This window comes from Lissotriton helveticus, chromosome 6 (genome assembly GCF_964261635.1).
Source record: "Lissotriton helveticus chromosome 6, aLisHel1.1, whole genome shotgun sequence".
In the NCBI taxonomy this organism is placed as follows: domain Eukaryota; kingdom Metazoa; phylum Chordata; class Amphibia; order Caudata; family Salamandridae; genus Lissotriton; species Lissotriton helveticus.
The window spans coordinates 1,488,429,804-1,488,453,514 of record NC_136067.1 but is presented as its reverse complement, the minus strand read 5'-3'; the positions used below and the strand labels follow the sequence as shown (position 1 = coordinate 1,488,453,514).

Below are 23,711 nucleotides of genomic sequence, written 5' to 3'. Positions count from 1 at the left end.
CATTTCTGCCTTCTTGAGGCTTCCTGATAAGCCTTCTCTTTTCAAGTCCCCTGTTGTAAATAGATTCTTGAAAGGCATCATGCACATGTTTCCTCCTGTTCCTTTCGTGATGCCTCAGTGGGACTTGAACCTTGTTCTAACCTATTTGATGTGCGCTCCTTTCGAGCCACTTCACCATTGCCCTCTATGTCTTCTGACACTTAATACTGCATTCCTGTTTGCCATCACCTCTGCCGGAGAGTGAGTGAGCTCCAGGCTCTATCTTCTAAGCCTCTTTTCCTTTCTGTCCATCCGGACAAAGTTGTCTTGAAAACTCGTCCCTCTTTCCTGCCCAAAGTGGTTACAGCCTTTCATATCGGGCAGTCCATCACCTTGCCCACCTTCTTTCCGCCTCCGCATCCCTCGAAGGAGAAAGAGTGGCTCCACCGTCTGGACCCAAAACGTGTGCTCTCTTTTTATCTAGACCGCACACGCCAGTTCCGGGTGGACGACCAGCTCTTTGTTGGTTACGTGAGCACGAAGAAGGGACGGGCGGTGCACAAACGGACCATCTCTCGGTGGGTCGTGTTGTGCATCAAGGTCTGTTACTCTTTGGCGAAAAAGGAGCCTCCTGTTGGGCTGAGGGCCCATTCCACTCGGGCCACGGCGGCTACCTGCTGCCCTGGGTCGGGGAGTACCCTTGCAGGACATCTTTCAGGCAGCTACGGGAGCTTCGCTGCACACGTTTGCTAGGCACTACTGCCTGGACAGCCAAGCCTGGAGAGATGGCTTTTTCGGCCGTTCCGTTCTCCAGGACTTTCTGGTGTGATATTGGTTCACAGACCCACCACCGGGGTTGGTATTGCTGGGGTATCTATTCTAAGGTAAGGAATCTAACACTAACCTGTTTCTTTCAGATGCACAAGTTACTTACCTTCGGTAACGATATATCTGTAAGAAACAGTAGTTAGTGTTAGATTCCTTACCGCCCCACCCATCCTCCCCGTTGTGCGAACCGATATCTAGGGTTAAGGACATCCCTTTCAGGGCTCTAGTTTCATGGCACCAGTGTCGGTCTCTGGCATGGCTCTGTGTTCCTGGCGTTGAAAGTTATGTACAAGAACTGACATCAGCGCGCGAGGGTGGGGTCAAAGTACTCCAACAACGTCATCCCGGCGATCACAACGCCGACGACAGACGCGGAGCCGCAGACGACGCCTACCGACGTGCAGGGGTACTGCTACGCAAAACTTTCCGGATCCAGTCTGATGCCTGGGGATATTCTAAGGTAAGGAATCTAACACTAACTACTGTTTCTTACAGATATATCGTGACCGAAGGTAAGTAACTTGTGCTTCAACTTCAATATTCCCATTGACAATATGTTCCCAAGCTTCCTGACCAGGTATCTCCATGCAGAAGCGACGGAGAAGGCATTGGCAGGGGATGTAAATAGGCCCAAAGTTGGAAATCCCATCTTGGTTATTACAAATTGAAAGGCTGGATAACTGAAATGAAAGTCTATTGAAGAAGGAATTTTTTAATTTAGACTGTCTGCCTGAACATTGACCACTCCTGGGAGGTACATTACTCAAATGGAGAATTTATTCTTCTCTCCCCAATCTAGAATTGTGGATGATAGAACTGTCGAGGCATGAGACTTTATGCCTTTCTGCCTGTTTATGTTTGATTTCACAATCTTTTTGTCTGTTATGATCAGGCACGGTTTGACGTACGGACAAGTTGCAAAATATAGAAGCACTTTCCCTAACGCTGCAAGTTCCCTCCAAATTGATGAGTTGTGGGATTCTTGTTTTAACCAACTGCCCTGAGCCTCTTGATGCTCCAGGGCTGCACCTTACCCCCGCTGACTGGTGTCTGTTAAAACCAGTGGAAGAGGTTCCACCATGTCTACTCCTTCATCCAAATTTTGAGCTTGATCCACGTTTTGAGAACACAGCCACCATTGGAGTTGTTAAATTATGACTGTGGAGACAGAGATCATCATGTCATAATCCTTCAATGCTGTGGATCAAAGTACCAGAGCATGCTGAAACTAGGGCTTTAAATGGAAGCAGAACCATGGAATTACTGCTGTGCATGATGTCATCACCCTTGTACTCTCAGTCAATCTCAGGCTCATGCAGAGGGTCTCTGTAAGAGGTTGTATTGGGCCAACTGAAGAGTCTTTGTCCTGTCCTGAGGCAGAAACACTTTGACTTTCTCCGTGTCGACCAAGGCCCCGATAAACTGCTTCTGCTGAGAAAGCACAAGGTGTTGTTTTTCTTCTTTCATGATGAACCCCAAGGACAGTAGAACCGTGCGAATATGCTGTACATGGCCTTTTTCCTTTGAAAGGGAAGATCGTACAATTAGCCAGTCATCCAGGTCTCGATAGATATCGTATGGTAGCCAAGATGGCCGACAGGAAGGAGCTGCTTGAAGAGCTCCGGGTCGGAGGATCACAGTGGCGTGAAAATCTCCAAGAAGCCCCATGCAGGTACACAACCATTTGGCACGTCAAGACAGAGTACAGAAATAACAACAGAAATTGCAAATCAACCAAGGCGGAGAGGCACGCAACGAGGGTGAAGCACGTATGCTTAGACTCCCAGTGATTGCATAGAGCAGCGCTCTCCTACCCGAGCCGCACTGGCCACTTCTTCCCGCTCCCCTCTAATCAAGATCAGAGAGTGACTTACTGGAGGTATTGTCCACAATGTAGAGAGCTCACAGTAGCAGTGGAAGAGTGACAAGGAGCCAAGACCACCAACTGTGATCTCTCAGATAGAAGCGTGCGAGATAATTGGGAGCGCACTGTACATGGTGCGTGTACTGCACGGTTGTCCTGGTCGGTATATTGGTTCAGGTTTTGACTGTGGGCTTAGAGGGACACGAGGGGACCGAGGAGAGCGCCAACAGGATCTGGAGTCAGCCAATGGGCAGCTGGAGCCAACCAGATAGGGAGGTCACAAAGCGAAAGCCACCATCTCAGTATATAAAAATGGCAATATCCTGATACAAGCATCAGACAATAACTGACAAGCTTTTGACTTTTGACTTTTGCGCTTCCCCTACTAGTTACTCATCTCATACCCAAACTCCTAACCACTATCCTAATCCGACTAACACCACTCAAAGAACTTCACCCAATAGTATTAGTAGCCCTGCAATACAGGCAGCTTCACAAAGTCCCCAACCAACCACAAGTAAACCTTCCAGTGACCTGTCTCATATCCCGGCTCCTAACCTGCACCCTATAACTAAAAACGTGGCTCAAAGAACTACACCCAATGGCAGTTGTAGCCAGATAATCTACACAGTTTCTCAGAAACTCCAACCAGACTCTATTACAATCAGCCCTCTCACCAAGAGAAGCAACTACCCAAAAATGGAAAATGGGTCAGTACCCAAGAAACACCCACTAGGCAAAGAGCAAGTGATAGAATCAAGACCACAGACAGGGCACAACAATGTGCAAACTCTCACACAGTACGATAATGTAGCATGTCATTGCTGTGTACACTAACTTCACATAAACCAAATTAATATAACTTACAACTACTCAGGGAAGACATAGATTGGGTCAGGAAGAAAGTTAGCAAACTTCTACTCACACTAGAGAAGATTTACATACCCACTGCCAGCGCTCCGACACTCCGTTTACCAGAAACCGATTTACAGCAGCAGACTCACTACTCCCCGAGACAACAAGCTTCACCAGCCAAAAAGAAATAAAATCACCTCTCAGAAGAAGAGATAAGAACTCTGCTAATTTACTGTCAGGGCACACAGAAAACCTCCCTCGACCCTACATCCAATATCCCGATCGTCAAGCTATCCAACCACAAAAAACTGAGACTTCCCCCTCTAGAAGTCAACCACAACAACCTGATCCCAATAGTTATGAATACTATAACAACTCACAAAACAGATACAAACCTGAAATACATGCTACACAATTGCAGATCAGCTGCAAAACACACAACTGATATAGCAGATGTGATCTTAGCACATGATCTGAACATTCTCTTCCTAACTGAAACCTGGCTGAGCCCAACAGTAGCCCCAATACTGGACCTCCTCATACCCCCAGATTTTGTAATCCTGCGACACAACCGAAAATCATATAATTTACTTGCTATAATTTACAAAAACTCCCTATCCTTAAACCCTCTCTCGCTATGAGAGACATCATTGTTTGAACTCATGGGGGCTGAAATCAAGCATGATAAGTAACTGCTAGCAAGAACACTCCTTTTATACCATCCACCGGGCGACAACACTGTCTTCCTGGAGCAACTTATGGAAATGATTACAATTAATGCCACTTTGCTCTCTAACACAATATTATTAGGAAACTGCAATGTTCATTGGAACAAAGATAAAGACCTGACAGTGGCTGCACTCAGCAACCTGCTCGAGGGTATGAACATGATTCAAGCATGGAAGGAACCAACCCATAACAAAGGTGCCAGTCTTGATCTCATCTTTGCCAAACCGGATCAGTAAACATGATAGACATCACACAGCAGACTGGTCCGACTACCTCCAAATTCTTTTCCAAATATCCACACAAGAAACTAAAATAAATGCCAAATGAGAAAGTAAAAAACCTGGATGAGGGATTACAGCAGAGTAGACATACCAGAATTGGTGGGTTTAAGCCAAACCGCCTCATCACAGCGAACTTACAAAACATCTGTTCCAGAAATGACGCAGCTCTACACTAGTAATATAGCCAACTTAGATATCGTATGGTAGCCAAGATGGCCGACAGGAAGGAGCTGCTTGAAGACCTCCGGGTCGGAGGATCACAGTGGCGTGAAAATCTCCAAGAAGCCCCATGCAGGTACACAACCATTTGGCACGTCAAGACAGAGTACAGAAATAACAACAGAAATTGCGAATCAACCAAGGCGGAGAGGCACGCAACGAGAGTGAAGCACGTATGCTTAGACTCCCAGTGATTGCATAGAGCAGCGCTCTCCTACCCGAGCCGCACTGGCCACTTCTTCCCGCTCCCCTCTAATCAAGATCAGAGAGTGACTTACTGGAGGTATTGTCCACAATGTAGAGAGCTCACAGTAGCAGTGGAAGAGTGACAAGGAGCCAAGACCACCAACTGTGATCTCTCAGATAGAAGCGTGCGAGATAATTGGGAGCGCACTGTACATGGTGCGTGTACTGCACGGTTGTCCTGGTCGGTATATTGGTTCAGGTTTTGACTGTGGGCTTAGAGGGACACGAGGGGACCGAGGAGAGCGCCAACAGGATCTGGAGGCAGCCAATGGGCAGCTGGAGCCAACCAGATAGGGAGGTCACAAAGCGAAAGCCACCATCTCAGTATATAAAAATGGCAATATCCTGATACAAGCATCAGACAATAACTGACAAGCTTTTGACTTTTGACTTTTGCGCTTCCCCTACTAGTTACTCATCTCATACCCAAACTCCTAACCACTATCCTAATCCTACTAACACCACTCAAAGAACTTCACCCAATAGTATTAGTAGCCCTGCAATACAGGCAGCTTCACAAAGTCCCCAACCAACCACAAGTAAACCTTCCAGTGACCTGTCTCATATCCCGGCTCCTAACCTGCACCCTATAACTAAAAACGTGGCTCAAAGAACTACACCCAATGGCAGTTGTAGCCAGATAATCTACACAGTTTCTCAGAAACTCCAACCAGACTCTATTACAATCAGCCCTCTCACCAAGAGAAGCAACTACCCAAAAATGGAAAATGGGTCAGTACCCAAGAAACACCCACTAGGCAAAGAGCAAGTGATAGAATCAAGACCACAGACAGGGCACAACAATGTGCAAACTCTCACACAGTACGATAATGTAGCATGTCATTGCTGTGTACACTAACTTCACATAAACCAAATTAATATAACTTACAACTACTCAGGGAAGACATAGATTGGGTCAGGAAGAAAGTTAGCAAACTTCTACTCACACTAGAGAAGATTTACATACCCACTGCCAGCGCTCCGACACCCCGTTTACCAGAAACCGATTTACAGCAGCAGACTCACTACTCCCCGAGACAACAAGCTTCACCAGCCAAAAAGAAATAAAATCACCTCTCAGAAGAAGAGATAAGAACTCTGCTAATTTACTGTCAGGGCACACAGAAAACCTCCCTCGACCCTACATCCAATATCCCGATCGTCAAGCTATCCAACCACAAAAAACTGAGACTTCCCCCTCTAGAAGTCAACCACAACAACCTGATCCCAATAGTTATGAATACTACAACAACTCACAAAACAGATACAAACCTGAAATACATGCTACACAATTGCAGATCAGCTGCAAAACACACAACTGATATAGCAGATGTGATCTTAGCACATGATCTGAACATTCTCTTCCTAACTGAAACCTGGCTGAGCCCAACAGTAGCCCCAATACTGGACCTCCTCATACCCCCAGATTTTGTAATCCTGCGACACAACCGAAAATCATATAATTTACTTGCTATAATTTACAAAAACTCCCTATCCTTAAACCCTCTCTCGCTATGAGAGACATCATTGTTTGAACTCATGGGGGCTGAAATCAAGCATGATAAGTAACTGCTAGCAAGAACACTCCTTTTATACCATCCACCGGGCGACAACACTGTCTTCCTGGAGCAACTTATGGAAATGATTACAATTAATGCCACTTTGCTCTCTAACACAATATTATTAGGAAACTGCAATGTTCATTGGAACAAAGATAAAGACCTGACAGTGGCTGCACTCAGCAACCTGCTCGAGGGTATGAACATGATTCAAGCATGGAAGGAACCAACCCATAACAAAGGTGCCAGTCTTGATCTCATCTTTGCCAAACCGGATCAGTAAACATGATAGACATCACACAGCAGACTGGTCCGACTACCTCCAAATTCTTTTCCAAATATCCACACAAGAAACTAAAATAAATGCCAAATGAGAAAGTAAAAAACCTGGATGAGGGATTACAGCAGAGTAGACATACCAGAATTGGTGGGTTTAAGCCAAACCGCCTCATCACAGCGAACTTACAAAACATCTGTTCCAGAAATGACGCAGCTCTACACTAGTAATATAGCCAACTTAAATTCAGAAGGTTGCACCACTATGTCTAAAAAGGCAATAGAAAAAACAGTCAGCACCATGGTTGACCCAACACATTAACAATGAAAGGAGACATCTAAAGCACAGAGAATGACTATGGAGGAAGGAACAAAACACCACCCATCTCGAACAGCTGAGAATACATAGAATGTCATGCAAAAAAGCTATCTTCAAAGCCTAAGCAACAGCGATCAGATCTCATCTAGACAAAGCGAAGAACAGGCCCATAAAACTCTTTGAAATAATAAAACAACAATTATGAAAACTTGCAGTACCCACAATTACAATCAATGTGTAGGAAATCTACAATGCCTTCTCAACTTTCCTCAAAGATAAAATCGCAACCATCAGCAACTCTATTCCCAGCTGAACTAGCGCACAACCTAGAGACTCTACCAACCACACTCTCACAAATCACAAAAGGAATACTAGTCAACACACCCCAACTGTCCCAAGGAACAGCGGAGCCTTCCCAAACAGTTTCAGATCTCTATCCGAGGTATAAATCATGAAAACTATTCAGTCTATAAAACCTACCACACATTTTGACAATCCCATTCCCTCCCACCTACTGAAAGAGACTCTACAATCCATCACTCCCTTATGGACGAAAATTGTGAATGCATCTCTCCAACAAGGAGCCCTACCACAATGCCTGAAGATGAGGCAAGTATCTCCCCTACTAAAAAAACTGGGCGCGGACCAGAAAGACTTAAATAACTTCAGACCAGTATCCAGCCTGCCTTTCCTAGCTAAATTAATTGAAAAATGCACCAATAATCAGCTCGGTGAGAGCATCAAGACTTTTGACCTATTCGACGAGTACCAGTCAGGCTTCACAATGTTGGTCACCATTCTAAACATCCTAGAGGATATATAAACTTCACTAGACCAAAACGTATCCTGTCTCCTAATACTTCTGGATTTATCAGCAGCATTCGACATAGTCAGCCATGAATGACTCAGAGAAACTCCCAAAGTCAGGATGGGACTATCAGGAGCCGCCCTTAACTGGTTCAATTCCTTTTTGTAGAACCGACACCAGAGTCAAAATCGGCAACTCTCTATCTGATGTAGCAGACATCAACAGGGGCGTTCTGATAGGATCTTCAATTTCATCAATGCTCTTTAATCTATATATGGAACCACTCACTGAAATCCTTAAACAATCAACAATCTCATATCACCTGTAGGCAGACGATACACATCTCCGCACTAAACTGTTCTCTCAAGAGGATATCCGTAGACTGGATGATGCCCTCAGAAAAACACAAGGCTGGCTAGCACACAAACATCTAAAATTAAATCCACTGAAAACCAAATTAATTATCTTCTCCCCACCTGGTAGACTCCAACAACCTCAATAATGGTCCCTTAACATCAGGTTGCTAAACTGCACCCCAACCATCTTCTGTCATGCCATCTGTGACAATCCCTAGGCATGACAGAAGACTCAAATCTAAACATGTGAGCACACATAGAAGCAGCAACCAGACACACTATCCTACATATGCACCTTCTAAGAAAACTAAAAACATTTTTACCGCCAGGAAATCTACAAATTGCAGTTCAATCTCAAGTGATCTCCAGACTGGATTATGGAAATGCCACGCTCATAGGTCTACCTAAAACAAGCCTAATCCCAATGAAAGTGACAAGAAATGCAGCAGCTAGAATCTTAACAGAGCCCTCACCTGACTCCCAGTTGAAGCTAGGATCCAACTGAAGGTTGCTTGCATAACACACAAAGCTCGCAACAATTCTGGTCCTAAATATCTGACAGATATAATCGAGCTATCAGGAGGTGAAAGGGTATCTAGAAGAGCGAAATCCCTTACGCTAGACCCACACAGATTAAAAAAAGAAAACCAGAAAAACACATGGCCGTAGTTTCTCAGGATTATCTCTAAAAACGTAGAACTCTCTATTACCTTCAATTACACCTCTCAGGATCTTCAAAAAAGAGGTTAAAGCAATACTGCTAAAAAACATGTGTCTTAAGAGAACTCCTTGGAAATTGTAACTCACCCTGTTGTATATTGTATTTTATTGTTTGGGAACCTGATCTCTAAATACTATGTACAGCAGATCATAAGAGATAAGTGTTTTTACTGTATAACAACTATTTCTTCAGATCTCTCTTTGTACAGCTCTCTGATACCAGTATGACCATGTTCACCCTTTATAAAACACAATAAATCAAATACATTCCCTACAAATGAAACTTAGCCGCAATAGGAACAAGTACTTTCTTGAAAATTCCTGGCAAAGAGAAAGGCCAAACGGTAAGGCTTTGAACTAGAAATGCTCTATTTCCACCGTAAAAAGTGAAAAAAGGAGTCCTGTAAGTTCAAAGGCATTAAATAATCCCCTTGTGAGACCATTGGGATTATCTGCTGTAATTATACCAAGAGTCACAACTGTAGCTGGGATTTTCAACTTGCTGCATTACCCCAACCACGATCCCAGCCAAGAAAGGGCTGCTTGTTAGACAATGACTGAGTAAAATACTTCTGAATTAAGGTTTTTTTGGCATTGAAAGGATGGAAAGGTTATATGGCTTTTTTGCAGCCTTTTTAACTAACATGGAGATGAGAACAGTTTTCCCCCAAGAAGTAGCTAACACAGAATCAAAGGCTCTTGTGCTTGTTTCAGTTTTCACAAATTGTGCTAAAATCTACATATTCTCTAAAAGTTGAAAATACCTAAACATTGTCTTGGATGATCATGCAGCATAGGTTTTGGCACAAATTGCAAAATTAGATGCTGCATATGACCTCCCGAGAGAGGCTTCCACCATCTTATCCAAAGGATCTGACAAGAAAGCCTCCTCTGAAGCCAAAGGAGAGGGTGATGACATGCCTACCAATATGGTATTTATATTTGGAATTTGTGGAAATTCTACCTCAAAGGAGTATAATGGATATCTTTTAGCCAGGAATCATGGGAAATGTGGTCTTGTTGATTTCCTTCCATTCTTTTAGATACTTAGGGCCTTATTACGAGTATGGCGGTGGCAGTCCAACCACCGCAATCACTGTGGGTCTACTCACAGTATAATGAGTGTGGCGATCACACTGCCCCGTAATTGCCACATCTGCTGGAGAGCCAGGACCCTACAGCGGTCACCCAGCAGAAGGAGGCAGCAATATGCTGGCAGTGCTGCAACCCCAACCCTTTTCTGGCGGTGAGCCTGTCATGTATATGTCATGTATATGGTGGTATAAAGGCAATCAGGTTGGCCCTAAGAGAGCCCCTGCCACTCCTGGTCCTAGGAGTGCATGTGGGGGGCACATTTTGTGCCCCCCTGGAATTGCACCTCAGTTCCTGTATGGTGTGCAGGCATTTGCTACAGGTGCTGTCACGGCAGCAGTCTGCTGGAAAGGCTCTTCTATGAGCCTAACACAGCTGTCGCTGTGAGACCACCGCAGCACAACCCGTCCGACCTGGATTCAACTCTGAATCTGGTGGGCAGACGCACCACGGCCTTGGTGGTCCTCCTGAGGACGGAGCAGTGTCGTCGCCGCCGGTGGACCGCCTAAGTCCTAATAAGGCCCATAAACTCAATGACCTCATGTAACAGCCTCTGGTGTCTGACATTTTGAGAGGAACTCTTCATTCTGAACATCTTTTTGTTCAAATTCCAACAAACTTCTGATATGCTTAAGCATGTTTTGCAAATGGACCCCCTGTACATATCTCCTTTTTGGGGCAGAATCAGTCATAATCATCATACTGCAAACATTTAGATCTTTTGAAGGAATTTGGGCCAAAGCAGAAGGAACAGCCTCATTAGTCATTTCCTGGAGGTCTGTCCTAGAAACCTAAATTACTTCACCTCACCATTCGGGCAGCGACTTCTGTTTATAAAGGTTACCTAGCAACCCCATCTCTTCTTGCAAGAAGAGAATGAGAGCTAAAATAACTTGTGCATGCGTCCTCCTGCAAGCACTGCAATGGGGCCAGTCAGAATTCTCCAAATCTGCTCCTCAGCACAGTCGTACATGCGTGCAAGTCCCAGCTCCAGCTGCAACACCTGAATGGGAAGCAAGTACTGCTAAAGCACTTCTCAGCAGTCACTCAAGCAGACCGCTGAACTGTAAGTAAGCAACACAACAAAGAACCTTACTTGTACTGTAGTAGCAGCACAGCGCCCTGCAGCCAGAATAGAAAAAGAAAACAGGAAGTTCCAGAGGAGGGAGGATCCTTTATACCCATGACACAATTCTTGTGTAAACATAAAAGAAACTTCGGTTTTGGCAGGAGTAGCCTCACTCTGTTATCATTATAATGAAGAGAACATATGTAGGTGGCATTGGTCAGCTCTGCATGGCGTCGTCAGCATCGTCTACTCCGGAAGTGAGTCCACATCACCTAGATAGGTTCCACCTTGGCGCGCTGATGTCAGGTCTTTTCTTTCCACTACAGCTACCACAGATCCGTGAAGAGAGCTACACTCACTTTTTGACAGCCTTTATCTGATAGAGACTACTAACCGCAGATTCCTTCACGTAGAATTATCCCCAGGCGTGAGACTGGATCCGGAAACTTTTTGCCACAGCATCCCTGTGCGCTGGGGACAGGGTGGCACTGGCATCATGCGACTCCGCCCTGGCGTCGTCCGTGTAATTGACGTCAGCGAGGTCACATTAGCCCCACCCCAGTGAGCCTACGTCAGTTTTTACCTTTTCCACGTGCAACGCGGATCCAGTCTTGCTACGGGCCTGTTTTGGGCACCTTTTTTTCTTCATCATTGTCTCTTCTTTTGGGGAACAGTGTGCGAATGCCTTCAGGCTTCAAGACTTGTACATCGTGTGGGCGTCTTATGTTGGCGACGGACCCTCACCTCATTTGTATGTTGTGTTAAGGGGAGGATCACAGTACCACTGATTCTGAGGCGTGCCAACTGTTGAAGCCGAAGTCGCGGCGGGAGCGCCAGATGAAACTACTCTTGGCGTGTCTCTCCAGGTCAACCTCCTCTCCTGGATCAGCCTCAGCAGACGGCTTCAGATATGGCCGTGGTCGTCGTCCTCGCCCTTCTCCGATGTCGCGAGATCGTTGCTCCCCAGTGGGTATGTGTCGCAGTTTGTCCCCGGGGGCTGTTGTTCGGCCTGCCGGGGGCGTGGATTCTCCACAGTTGATGTGGCCCCACGTGTTGTCCTAGCCACCGTTTCCTGGTGATGGGGCGTCGAGAGTGTAGATGGGGATATACGCGGTGGCTTTGCAGGCCTCGCTGGCATCTCCTTCTCCTTCCCCTCCTGGGGCATCAGCGGATCCCTTGCCTTGCGCTGGGCCCTCTGTGGCACCGCCAGTGGCTCTGGCCCCGATGCCGACTGGTTTGGATCCAGTCTTGGAGGATGTGGTGCTGTTGGGGTGCAGCCCCTCGGGGGTCCCTCCTTCAGACCACGGCGCCTCTGCCGCACTGCAAACTCCAGCGGGAGTCCCTGTGGTGTCGCAGGAGGTCCCGGGGCTCGGGTCGCATCCCCAAGCCCCTCTCGGTCCTTTGACAAGGTGGTCCTGTCTAAGGCCGAAGTGAGGCAGCTACGGCGCCACAGGGGTCGGTAGACCCTCCTCAACCCACTCTGGGTCGAGGCTGGGCCGGGACCCTTCGCCCTCCTCCGGGCCTTTCTCGTCCCTCCACACAGGTGGCTGCTTCGTCGGAGGGCGAGTCGGAAGTTGAGTCGACCCTGGCAGCGCCGCATGGTTCACCGGGCCACCTTCATCACATGTTGGGCCGAGGCTGGCGGAGGGCTTCGGGTCACTCCCCTGGTCCCTCTCGTTACTCCTCGCAGGCGATTGCCTCGGTGGAGATTGAGTCGGCGCTGTTCCGATGCCGCCCCCTGACCCCTTCGAATCTAGCCCCGCTCCGGTCCCCGCCGCGGTGTGGCTTAGAGGAGCCCTATCCGGCGTTTCCTTCAGCGCTGGATGGCGTTGCCGTCCTGCCTCAGGCGGCGGACTCTACGGCTCCACACAGGCGTTGTGTTCTGGATTCGTCTTCGGACCATCTTTTGGAGGTTCTCCACCAGGGCTCTGGTGGGAGGGAGATCTTGCTTCCCTTTGAGGGTTCGCTTCTTTCTTCCCTGACGGGGCCTTGGAGGCGTCCCGCCTCAGGGGATCCGGTGCCTCAGCACCTTCTGCATCGACATCTTCCGGCACCGTGTGACCCGGCGTGCCTTTCCCACCACCCCTCTGCTGCCAGTCCACTTTTGCGGACTGCTTTTCGCTCCCTGCCGCCACTGTTGACGCCGCCGTCCCAGGAGGCCCGCTCGCTGGACTCTTGGGGGCGCAACATGTTTGCCTCGACCAGCGCTGCACTTCGGGCCCTTAACACCTTGTGTGTATTGGCTAGGGCCTCCTCTTGTTTGTGGGGGATCCGCAGCTTCTCAAGAGACTGTTCAGGTGGACTTACGACATCATGGTTTAGATGGCTGGGAGCTTGCGGCGTTAATTCTCCGCTCCGCTCTGGACTTCTCGGAGTTGCTGGGCTGGGCCATGGCTGCCTCAGTCGCCCTTTGTCGCCATGCTTGGCTTTGGGACTACGTGTTCCCTGAAAATATTTGGAAGTGGCTCATTCATCTTCCGTTTGATGGCAGCCTGTTGTTCCATGCCCAGGCTGACTCCGTCATCCAAAGGTTCCTGGCAGGGCTCTGTCCTCCTCCTCCTTCCCCTCCTCAGTGACTGCTGCATTGGGCTGGTTCAGGTCCTTCTTAGGCCGGTTGTTCTGGCTGTGGAGTGTGTTTTCTGGCCATTTGAGTCCTCCTTGGGACTTTGGCATTGTTGGCTGCTGAACGGTCCTTTGTTGACTATGTGTGTGTTTTGCTGGTGTTGTTGCGCAGACTTGGCCCTGAGATTAGGCCTTCTGCTTTGCTTGGGCTGCTTGTCAAGCCTTCCGCTGGGGTGTTTCCCCATGGCCCTTTTGTTTTTTCCTCTGCTGCGGAAGTTCTTCCAAAGATGGTTCCCATGTCTTGGGACTTAACGTACCATATGTGGGGTAGTGGTAGCTGTTATATAGCTGAGCTCTGCTGGGAGTCTGGTCGCCTTCGGGTGCCTGTTCTCCATGGCGTTTCTGTATGTTGCTATTTCTTCTTGAGGTCATGTGCGCGGCCCCTTGTGGTGGTGCGCCTGGCCTTTTCTCTTCTTCCTGCTCCTGTCCTGAGGGCTGGGATGCTTTTGTGTTCTTCCTTGTCAGGTGTCACCTGCCCGTTTTCTTCTGGGGCCCCGGGCTGTTCTTCTTCCTTCTGGTGGCTATGGCTATCAGTGCCATTCTGACTGCCCTGTTGCCTTCCTTCTGGGTGGGCTCACCTTTTCCCTTGTTTCCTTGGGCCTTCTAGGCTTCTTCTTCTTTTTTTTCTTGTTCCTCTGCCTGCTCTGGCATTGAATGGAAGCTCTGTTGCCTGGGGGGGAGTGGGGTGCTTCGGCCTCTCCAGCCTTGCCCTTGGTTCCTCTGTTGTGACTGTACGGGCCTCTTCAGTCTTCCCTCTTCCTCCTACCTCCCTCTTGGTGGTGTTCGGGTTGTGGGGGCCTCTTACCTGGAAGGGACAAGGTTACTTCCCTGGTCCGCAGGTCTGGTCCCCTGTGGGACCCTCTGTCCTGTCCAGACTGGTGGGGTCCTTTTGCAGGCATCCTTCACCATGGGTATTGCTAGGGTATCTATTCTATGTAAAGGAATCTGTGGCTAGTAGTCTCTATCTGATGTACGAGTTACTTACCTTCAGTAACGATGTATCTGGTAGAGATGATTCTACCCGCAGATTCCTTCACCGCCCGCCCTTCCACCCCGTTCTGCGAGGATCCTTGGGCTGGTCTTCGGTACTCGCCTACCGGTGGGGGGCTGTGTCTCCTGTGAGTGCTTTCTTTTGCTCTTGAAGGTGGCTCCGTCTTGTTGCCGTTCTTTCCTCCTCTTGGTTCTTTGGTGGATGGGGTTACAGTGCTCCTGTACCCTGCTGCTCTGGCTGGTCCGGGTTGGGGAGGTTTGCCTTCAATCTTTGCCCTCCCCTCCATTCCCTTCCTCGTGCTGCTGGGGGTCCTGGCCCCTCTGCTAACCTCTGAGTTGGGGTCATTTGGTCGTGCCTCAACCTTATTCCTTGGGGGGGGGGGGGTTGCACTCTATGCTGGTATGGCTTGGATGTTGGTTGTTCCTGTCTGTTTTGGGTCTGACTCCCCTTCCTTGTTTCTGAATGAGGGTCGTAGGCCTGCTACATGTGTTTATGCAGGTTCCTTGCCTCCTGCGGAAGGGGGGGGGGCTGTCTACGTACTGGCAGGGTGGCTGCTCAGAGCTCTGCTCTGTTCCTTCTTCTGACCCTGCCTTTGGACACTGCAGTGTTGCACTGTTCTGTATGGTGTCTTTTTTTTACTTGTTCACACACTGTTCCCATGTTCTCATGCTCCCACAGTTTTTTGTCTGGTGGCTCCACGTTGTGTTGCGGAAAAGTTCTAAGAAAACTGATGTAGGCGCGCTGGAGTGGGGCTTATTTGACCTCGCTGACGTCACGAACGCAAACAATGCTTTGGCAGTGTCTCATGATGCCGCCCTGCCCCCGGTGCGCAGGGATGCTGTGGCAAAAAGTTTCCGGAACCAGTCTCACGCCTGGGGATAATTCTACGTGAAGGAATCTGCAGCTAGAATCGTCTTTACCAGATACATCGTTACTGGAGGTAAGTAACTCGTACTTTTGACATTTTGTCAAAATATTTTGGTGTGTAGGGTTTTCCTTGATGTCGAAGAAGACTTCTGGATATAAACTGTGCTGCGTTTGCCATCATGCCATGTCGGTGACAGATCCACACTTAATTTTTCACTGGTGCATGGAGAGTGACGACAACTTGGAGTTGGGCTCTGACTACCAAGCCCTGGCTTTGAAGGCTTTGAGGGAGTGGTCCCTGAAGCTGCTTGCGGCCCAGCGTTCAACTCCGTGCAATTCACCCCTGAGGTCCTGTTCCCGGTCAAGGGGTAGGTTCCAACAATGCTCAAGGAGTCCTGTGTCCTCCTCCTCCCACTCTAAGTCATTGAGTCGGTTATGTAAGAGGCATAAGAAGCACAAAAAGTTCAAGCATGTTTCAGCATCTCTCCATCCGTCGGCTGACGTGATGGAGGAGCCTCAGCGCCCTGTGCTTTGTTCTGTGGAACCTGTGCATGGGTCAGCGCCACACTTTCCTGCGTTTCCTGGAGCCGAAGCAACCCCTGCCCAATTTAAAAACTTCTATGATGCCATGTGCCTCATATTTGGATGCTCTGCTGATGCTCAGAAGTGGCAGAATCGGGATCAACGCTGGTGCTGATGCCCCCCATATAGATCCAGTGGCAGATCTGTACCAGTTATCACACAAAAGAGGGGGGGACCTAGGAGCTAATAAAGGTCCAGTGTCCATGCTCCTAATGCATACGTGTATACCAATGAAAGGACACAGTTCCTAAAGTGGGGTGCAAAAAGTCACCCACACTTACGGGTGCAAGAAAAGTCACCCATACATTTAAAAAGAAAAAAGTACAAAGGAAAGAAAGGAAAATCTTAGGTAAGGATACCCACTGGTGAGGGGAAAGAAACCTTTGTCCTCTGTTGCCCTCACACACCCCAAGGGATGTCATGCTTCATCATCGGGCAGTTGCTCCTCGTAGGGCCGGCGCTGCAATTCCCTACGGGCCCCCGAAGGGACACTTTGTCGGAGATCTTTTATAGGACTGCCGGATGGTGCATGGGGGTGTGCGGGGAGTGGGTTCAATGAGGGTGAAAAAGAAAGTGCGTGCAAAAATGATACATGAGATAAAAAGGGTCAACATGCAGCGACATTGTAACTGTTGTACCCTATGCAGTCCGAAAACCGCAGAAATAAAATTGCCCCAAAGGCACACTATGCCTGGGTGACAAAAGGTCATAGGTCGACATGTTTCGCGCTTGTGTCGCCCATATAGGGTCGTTTGCGCTTCTTCAGGACCAAAGTAATTCAAATAAGTGAAGTGCACGTGAATAATGTCTATAAAATAAATAAAATACCCTCTGTCTCAATCAGGGTGGAACAGCAATAGGGTTACCCTCAATGTGGCAACGGCTGTATGTTGGAGACCACTCATGATTGAATACCTAGAAAAGAAAAAACAAGATGAACCACAGAATTGGACACCAGTTCAACTTGATGCCACAAAATATGCCACAACTATGTGCATATTGGTTAAGTAACAAAGAAAAGAAGTAACCAAGCACACGAGCCCTGTCCATCATATTAATGGGGTCCTATCTTATATTGGCGTGCTACTCTGTAGTTAACAGCCTGCTTGGATTCCCACCATGATGAAGGCTGGAAACGCACACGATTAGTAAAGCCCGGGGTTTGCTTACCTAGCCATGCTGAGGCAGTTCATAAAGATGCAAGCGTAATATACGCCCGCCGGTGGCCGGAGAGTTAATGCATGGACTGCCACCGCCGTGTATCACCCTTCAAAGCGTGTACCGGTAAATGATCTGCCGGCATCCGTTCAAGTAGGATAGAAGGGAGCTGGGCGGCGTCCTTTTCCGGCTCCCGGTTCTCCGCCTGCCCATCGGATGTCTGAGCCACAGCGCATGCGCTGCAACAGTGGCAAAGTGCGCACGTGCAGACTTCGGGACCACTAATCCCCTTGCCATGCACGTTTAACATTCCAGATCGCTCAGCGCTAATAATGAATAATTATCTATAGTTATCTCCTCCACACCTCTCCCATCATTTTGGATTGTTGGTCAAAAAAAGGGGGGGGGCGTGTTTACACACTGTAATACTAGTGTGGGGGGGGGGGGCGCCAAATATAAATGCAAGGTGCTAACGTTCAGCACTAGTAAATTTATACATATGCAACTGTTCAGAGTTGAGGACTCCCTGTATCGATGTGACTGGTGCTCGTGTGCCTGGGAGAAAATTAAGGGAAAATATAAAATAGTAAGGTCCCTCGGCTGGGCCGCCGTACAACATCTATCACACAAAAGAGGGGGGGACCTAGGAGCTAATAAAGGTCCAGTGTCCATGCTCCTAATGCATACGTGTATACCAATGAAAGGACACAGTTCCTAAAGTGGGGTGCAAAAAGTCACCCACACTTACGGGTGCAAGAAAAGTCACCCATACATTTAAAAAGAAAAAAGTACAAAGGAAAGAAAGGAAAATCTTAGGTAAGGATACCCACTGGTGAGGGGAAAGAAACCTTTGTCCTCTGTTGCCCTCACACACCCCAAGGGATGTCATGCTTCATCATTAGGAACTGTGTCCTTTCATTGGTATACACGTATGCAATACCAGCCGAGGGACCTTACTATTTTATATTTTCCCTTAATTTTCTCCCAGGCACACGAGCACCAGTCACATCGATACAGGGAGTCCTCAACTCTGAACAGTTGCATATGTATAAATTTACTAGTGCTGAACGTTAGCACCTTGCATTTATATTTGGCGCCCCCCCCCCCACACTAGTATTACAGTGTGTAAACACGCCCCCCCCCTTTTTTTGACCAACAATCCAAAATGATGGGAGAGGTGTGGAGGAGATAACTATAGATAATTATTCATTATTAGCGCTGAGCGATCTGGAATGTTAAACGCGCATGGCAAGGGGATTAGTGGTCCCGAAGTCTGCACGTGCGCACTTTGCCACTGTTGCAGCGCATGCGCTGTGGCTCAGACATCCGATGGGCAGGCGGAGAACCGGGAGCCGGAAAAGGACGCCGCCCAGCTCCCTTCTATCCTACTTGAACGGATGCCGGCAGATCATTTACCGGTACACGCTTTGAAGGGTGATACACGGCGGTGGCAGTCCATGCATTAACTCTCCGGCCACCGGCGGGCGTATATTACGCTTGCATCTTTATGAACTGCCTCAGCATGGCTAGGTAAGCAAACCCCGGGCTTTACTAATCGTGTGCGTTTCCAGCCTTCATCATGGTGGGAATCCAAGCAGGCTGTTAACTACAGAGTAGCACGCCAATATAAGATAGGACCCCATTAATATGATGGACAGGGCTTGTGTGCTTGGTTACTTCTTTTCTTTGTTACTTAACCAATATGCACATAGTTGTGGCATATTTTGTGGCATCAAGTTGAACTGGTGTCCAATTCTGTGGTTCATCTTGTTTTTTCTTTTCTAGGTATTCAATCACGAGTGGTCTCCAACATACAGCCGTTGCCACATTGAGGGTAACCCTATTGCTGTTCCACCCTGATTGAGACAGAGGGTATTTTATTTATTTTATAGACATTATTCACGTGCACTTCACTTATTTGAATTACTTTGGTCCTGAAGAAGCGCAAACGACCCTATATGGGCGACACAAGCGCGAAACATGTCGACCTATGACCTTTTGTCACCCAGGCATAGTGTGCCTTTGGGGCAATTTTATTTCTGCGGTTTTCGGACTGCATAGGGTACAACAGTTACAATGTCGCTGCATGTTGACCCTTTTTATCTCATGTATCATTTTTGCACGCACTTTCTTTTTCACCCTCATTGAACCCACTCCCTGCACACCCCCATGCACCATCCGGCAGTCCTATAAAAGATCTCCGACAAAGTGTCCCTTCGGGGGCCCGTAGGGAATTGCAGCGCCGGCCCTACGAGGAGCAACTGCCCGATGATGAAGCATGACATCCCTTGGGGTGTGTGAGGGCAACAGAGGACAAAGGTTTCTTTCCCCTCACCAGTGGGTATCCTTACCTAAGATTTTCCTTTCTTTCCTTTGTACTTTTTTCTTTTTAAATGTATGGGTGACTTTTCTTGCACCCGTAAGTGTGGGTGACTTTTTGCACCCCACTTTAGGAACTGTGTCCTTTCATTGGTATACAGATCTGTACCAGTGCCAGTAGTTCCCCTGTGATCTTCCCTGGTGCCAGCCCCCACACTGAGACTCCCAGCGCTGCAGGTGGACCCCTAGTGGTGCCAGCCCCTTTCTCATCTCCGATAAGCCAGATCAGCACCTATCAACGCAGGGTCCTAGGTCGATTCTTCAGCCTTCTTTTGAGGCGCTAGGATAGGGTATGATGGGGAGAAGTGGCTACACCCTTTCCAAGCCTAGCCTAAGCACAAAACTGACTGGTATGAGGAATTTAATGAGGCCAGTGGCCTGGATACCTCCCCATATTCTGGCCTGCTTTCTGCCCCTACCCTTGCAGTGGAGGAGGGAGTGTCATATGCAATGGTAGTGAGAAGGGCAGCCAAGATCCTGGACCTTCAGCTCCGTCCAGTGGAAGTCAAGACAAACATTTTAACAGGGTTCCTGCAGCGGGTGTTTCCTCCTCAGAACTCTTCCTGCCTTTCAACAAAGCCTTGGCTGACGTCCTTTTAGGAACCTGGTCCAAGTCCAGCATGGGGCCCCTGTGAATAGGACAGTTATCTGCTGTCATCATCCTGCTTCAGGCGACCTGAAATACCCTACCCCCGAGAGTTTGGTGGTCGAGGCCTCTACCTCAAAAGAGGCAGGATAGTTGGAGCAAGAAGATTTTTTCTTCTGCTAGCCTTGCATTATGTTCGATGAACACTGCATGCCTATTGGGCAGTTACGCTCATTCCTTGTTGGAAATGGTTGCGCAGGTGCTGCCACAGGTCCCATAGGAGGCCCGGGCCATTCTCTCCCAAGCACTGTCAGACGGGAGAGATGCGGCAAAGTTCACTATTCACTGTGGCCTTGACACCACTGACTCGCTGAGCAGAATAATGTCATCAACAGTGGCCATTCTGTGCCACGGAAGGGGCTTTCAGTCGTGCAATCAATATCCTGCCCTCAAGAGCAAGCAAGTTCAGCAACCTCTGCACGGCCATGGGCATGGCTGCTTTCGACCCCATGGGTCAGGCGGCCAGAGGTCCAGTAAGTCTACTCCTCTCCTGCAGCCTCTAACAATTCCTAGTCCGGCCCTTCATGATCATGGGCAGCCAGTTGGTGGCAGGATCAGCGATCAACTCCACCATTGGCAAAATGTTACATCAGATAAGTGGGTTCTTCAGATAGTCCGAAGGGGCTACTCCTGCCCCTTTGAGACTACCCCTCCTCTATGCCTCTGACTTACAACCGGCTAACCGAGAACAACCTGAACTTGCTTTAGTAGGAAGTCAGGACTCTGTTGGCCAAGGGAGCCATAGAGAGGGTTCCAGCACCAGAAGTAGACTGTGATTGAGTGGTGCTCAGGCCTCCTGTATGCCTTTCCACCAATACAACTCCTGTCCAGAGTGCTCATGAAGAACAGAAGTGATAGGGCCCAAGTCATTTTTGTGGCTCCGGACTCGGCACAGAGACTGGTATCCTGAGCTTCTTTAACTGAGCATTGATCCTCCGATCAGGCTGCCCCTTCGGAGGATCATCTGTTGCAGCAGCAGGGGAGTGTCCTCCACCTAAAGGTGTCCACTCTAAGTGTCCACTCTCAGCCTTCTTGCGTGGAGATTGAGTGGCGGCAATTGACAGCATTCAGCCTTCCTCCAGAAGTCTATGATGGGATTGTGGCAGTCAGGAGTCCCTCTACCAAGATTGTTTATCTCTGCCAGTGGCAGAAGTTTGTAAACTATTTTACAGAAATGTCTATTGATCCTCTTTCTACTTGTCTTTCACAAGTCCTTCTCTTTATGTTGACCCTTGCCCAGCAGGGAACTTCTCTGGGCACTCTTAAAGGCTGCCTTTTGGCCTTGTCTGCCTTCTTGAGGTTGCCAGACCACGTTTTTTATATTTAAATCCCCTATTGTGAGCAGATTTCTTATGGGGTAGGTGGGGACATATGTACAAGCGTACATATGTTCCACCTGTCCCATTCATCATGCTTCAGTGGGACCATATTTCGTTCTCAGCTTCACCCTTCAAACCTCTACACAACTGCCCCTTCCAACTGCTTTCCATCAAAACAGCCTTTTAAGTGAGAATAACTTCTGCCAGGAGGGTGAGTGAAATGCAGGCTCTGTCATCAAAGCCTCCTTACCTGACCATCATTCCTGATAAGTTGGTACTTCACACTATGGTTTCTTTCTTACCGAAAGTGGGAATACCATTCCACGCAGGGTAATCTGTCACCTTGCCCACTTTCTATGCTCCTCCACACCCCTCTAAAAGAGGAGGAGCGACTCCACCGTCTGGACCCAAAAAGATTGTTTTCTTTCTACCTTGACAGCACTAAAGAGTTCCGGATGGACGACCAACTCTTTGTATGGAACATTGAATCAAAGAAAGGTTGTGTGCGGTGCAGAAGAGAACTATCTTCTGATGGGTTGTCTTCTGCATCAACATTTTCTATGCTCTTTACAAGAAACAGCCTCCTGAAGGCTTAAGAGCTCATTCCACTAGAGCTAAGGCTGCGACCACAGCGTTACAACATGGTGTTCCAGCACTTGACATTTGTCAGGCAGCAATTTGTGTGTCACTTCACACGTTCACTAAGCACTACTGGCTGAACAGTTAGGTTCACAGCAGATGGCCTTTTTGGCCGCTCTGTCCTGCAGGACTTTCTGGTCTGAATTTTTCCACAGTCTCTCCATTGGGCATGTTATTTCTTGGGTATCTATTCTAATGTAAGGACTCTATGGCTAGATGTCTCTATCAGATGGACAAGTTACTTACCTTCGGTAATGTTTTATCTGGTAGAGACATAATCTAGTCACCGATTCTTTACCAACCCATCCATCCTCAGTGCACTGCGTACAGGTTTTTAGGATCAGGGCTCATCCCTTTTAGGGTCCTAGTTGTTCTAAACACAATACTGTCAGTGCACTTCATGGCTCCGCACTCCTGGCGTGGAGAGTTCTTAAACGTGACTGATGTCAGCATGCCGAGGTGGCACCTATATAGATGAAGCAGACGTCACTTCCTGTGTGGATGAAGTCACACAGAGCTGACCAACACCAGCTGCCCGTGTGCAAGGGTAATGCTCAAGCAAAAGTCTTCTGGAACCAGCCTGACACCTTGGATATTCTAAGGTAAGGAATATGTGGCTAGATTATGCGTTTAACAGATAAGTTGTTACTGAAGGTAAGTAACTTGTCTGCTAATAATAAATGGCACCTAAGTGCAAATTAGCAACTGGTCCACACATAACAAGTAATCCAACATGCAGTGGTATATCCATAGAGGACCTGTTTTTTGGTAAACATGCTTTCCTTATGTATGGTTATGTGACTAATTTTACTCACCTTCAGTTGGTCATTTCTTGGGCATCATTTAAATTACAGTCATAAAAGCCAATTGTACATGGAACGGCAATCAGTCACATTTTGAAATTGTGTCTTGTTGTTTTACTTGTACCTTGCAGTATCAAACCTGGCAGAAAGATTTCTCAAAAAGTATTCAATCTTACCTTTGCAGGCTTAATTCCATTGATGTAAAATATCAGATGTGGAAACTGGGAGTTGTGTTTACAGACAACGTAAGCTGAATTATTTGCACATAGCATGCAACCAATTGTGTTTTAAGTAATGTAACTGTAATATATTCTGCACTTTAACATGAGGGGGGCTCATGCACAGCTGGGCACAATGATAACTGCTTCGAAATACGTGGGATTTTGTAATGTTTCTATAGTAAAATATGTTCATAGTTTGATGACCATTGACCAGCAGGCAAATTACCCTGCTTTCCTATAATTTGTTTAGCAGTCACAAGTTCCAAAGCCCGTAGACAAAATCG

The 23,711-nt window shown here is 47.9% G+C and overlaps 1 protein-coding gene across 1 annotated transcript in view; it reads left to right on the top strand.

Annotated features, from left to right (window-relative positions):
- RYR2 (ryanodine receptor 2) overlaps positions 1-23,711 on the top strand; it is a 3,071,198-nt gene that overhangs the window by 2,861,347 nt on the left and 186,140 nt on the right. Inside the window, exon 95 of the mRNA XM_078648003.1 lies at positions 23,391-23,451. Coding sequence (XP_078504129.1) covers positions 23,391-23,451 — 61 coding nt within the window. The remainder of the gene's footprint in view (positions 1-23,390; positions 23,452-23,711) is intronic.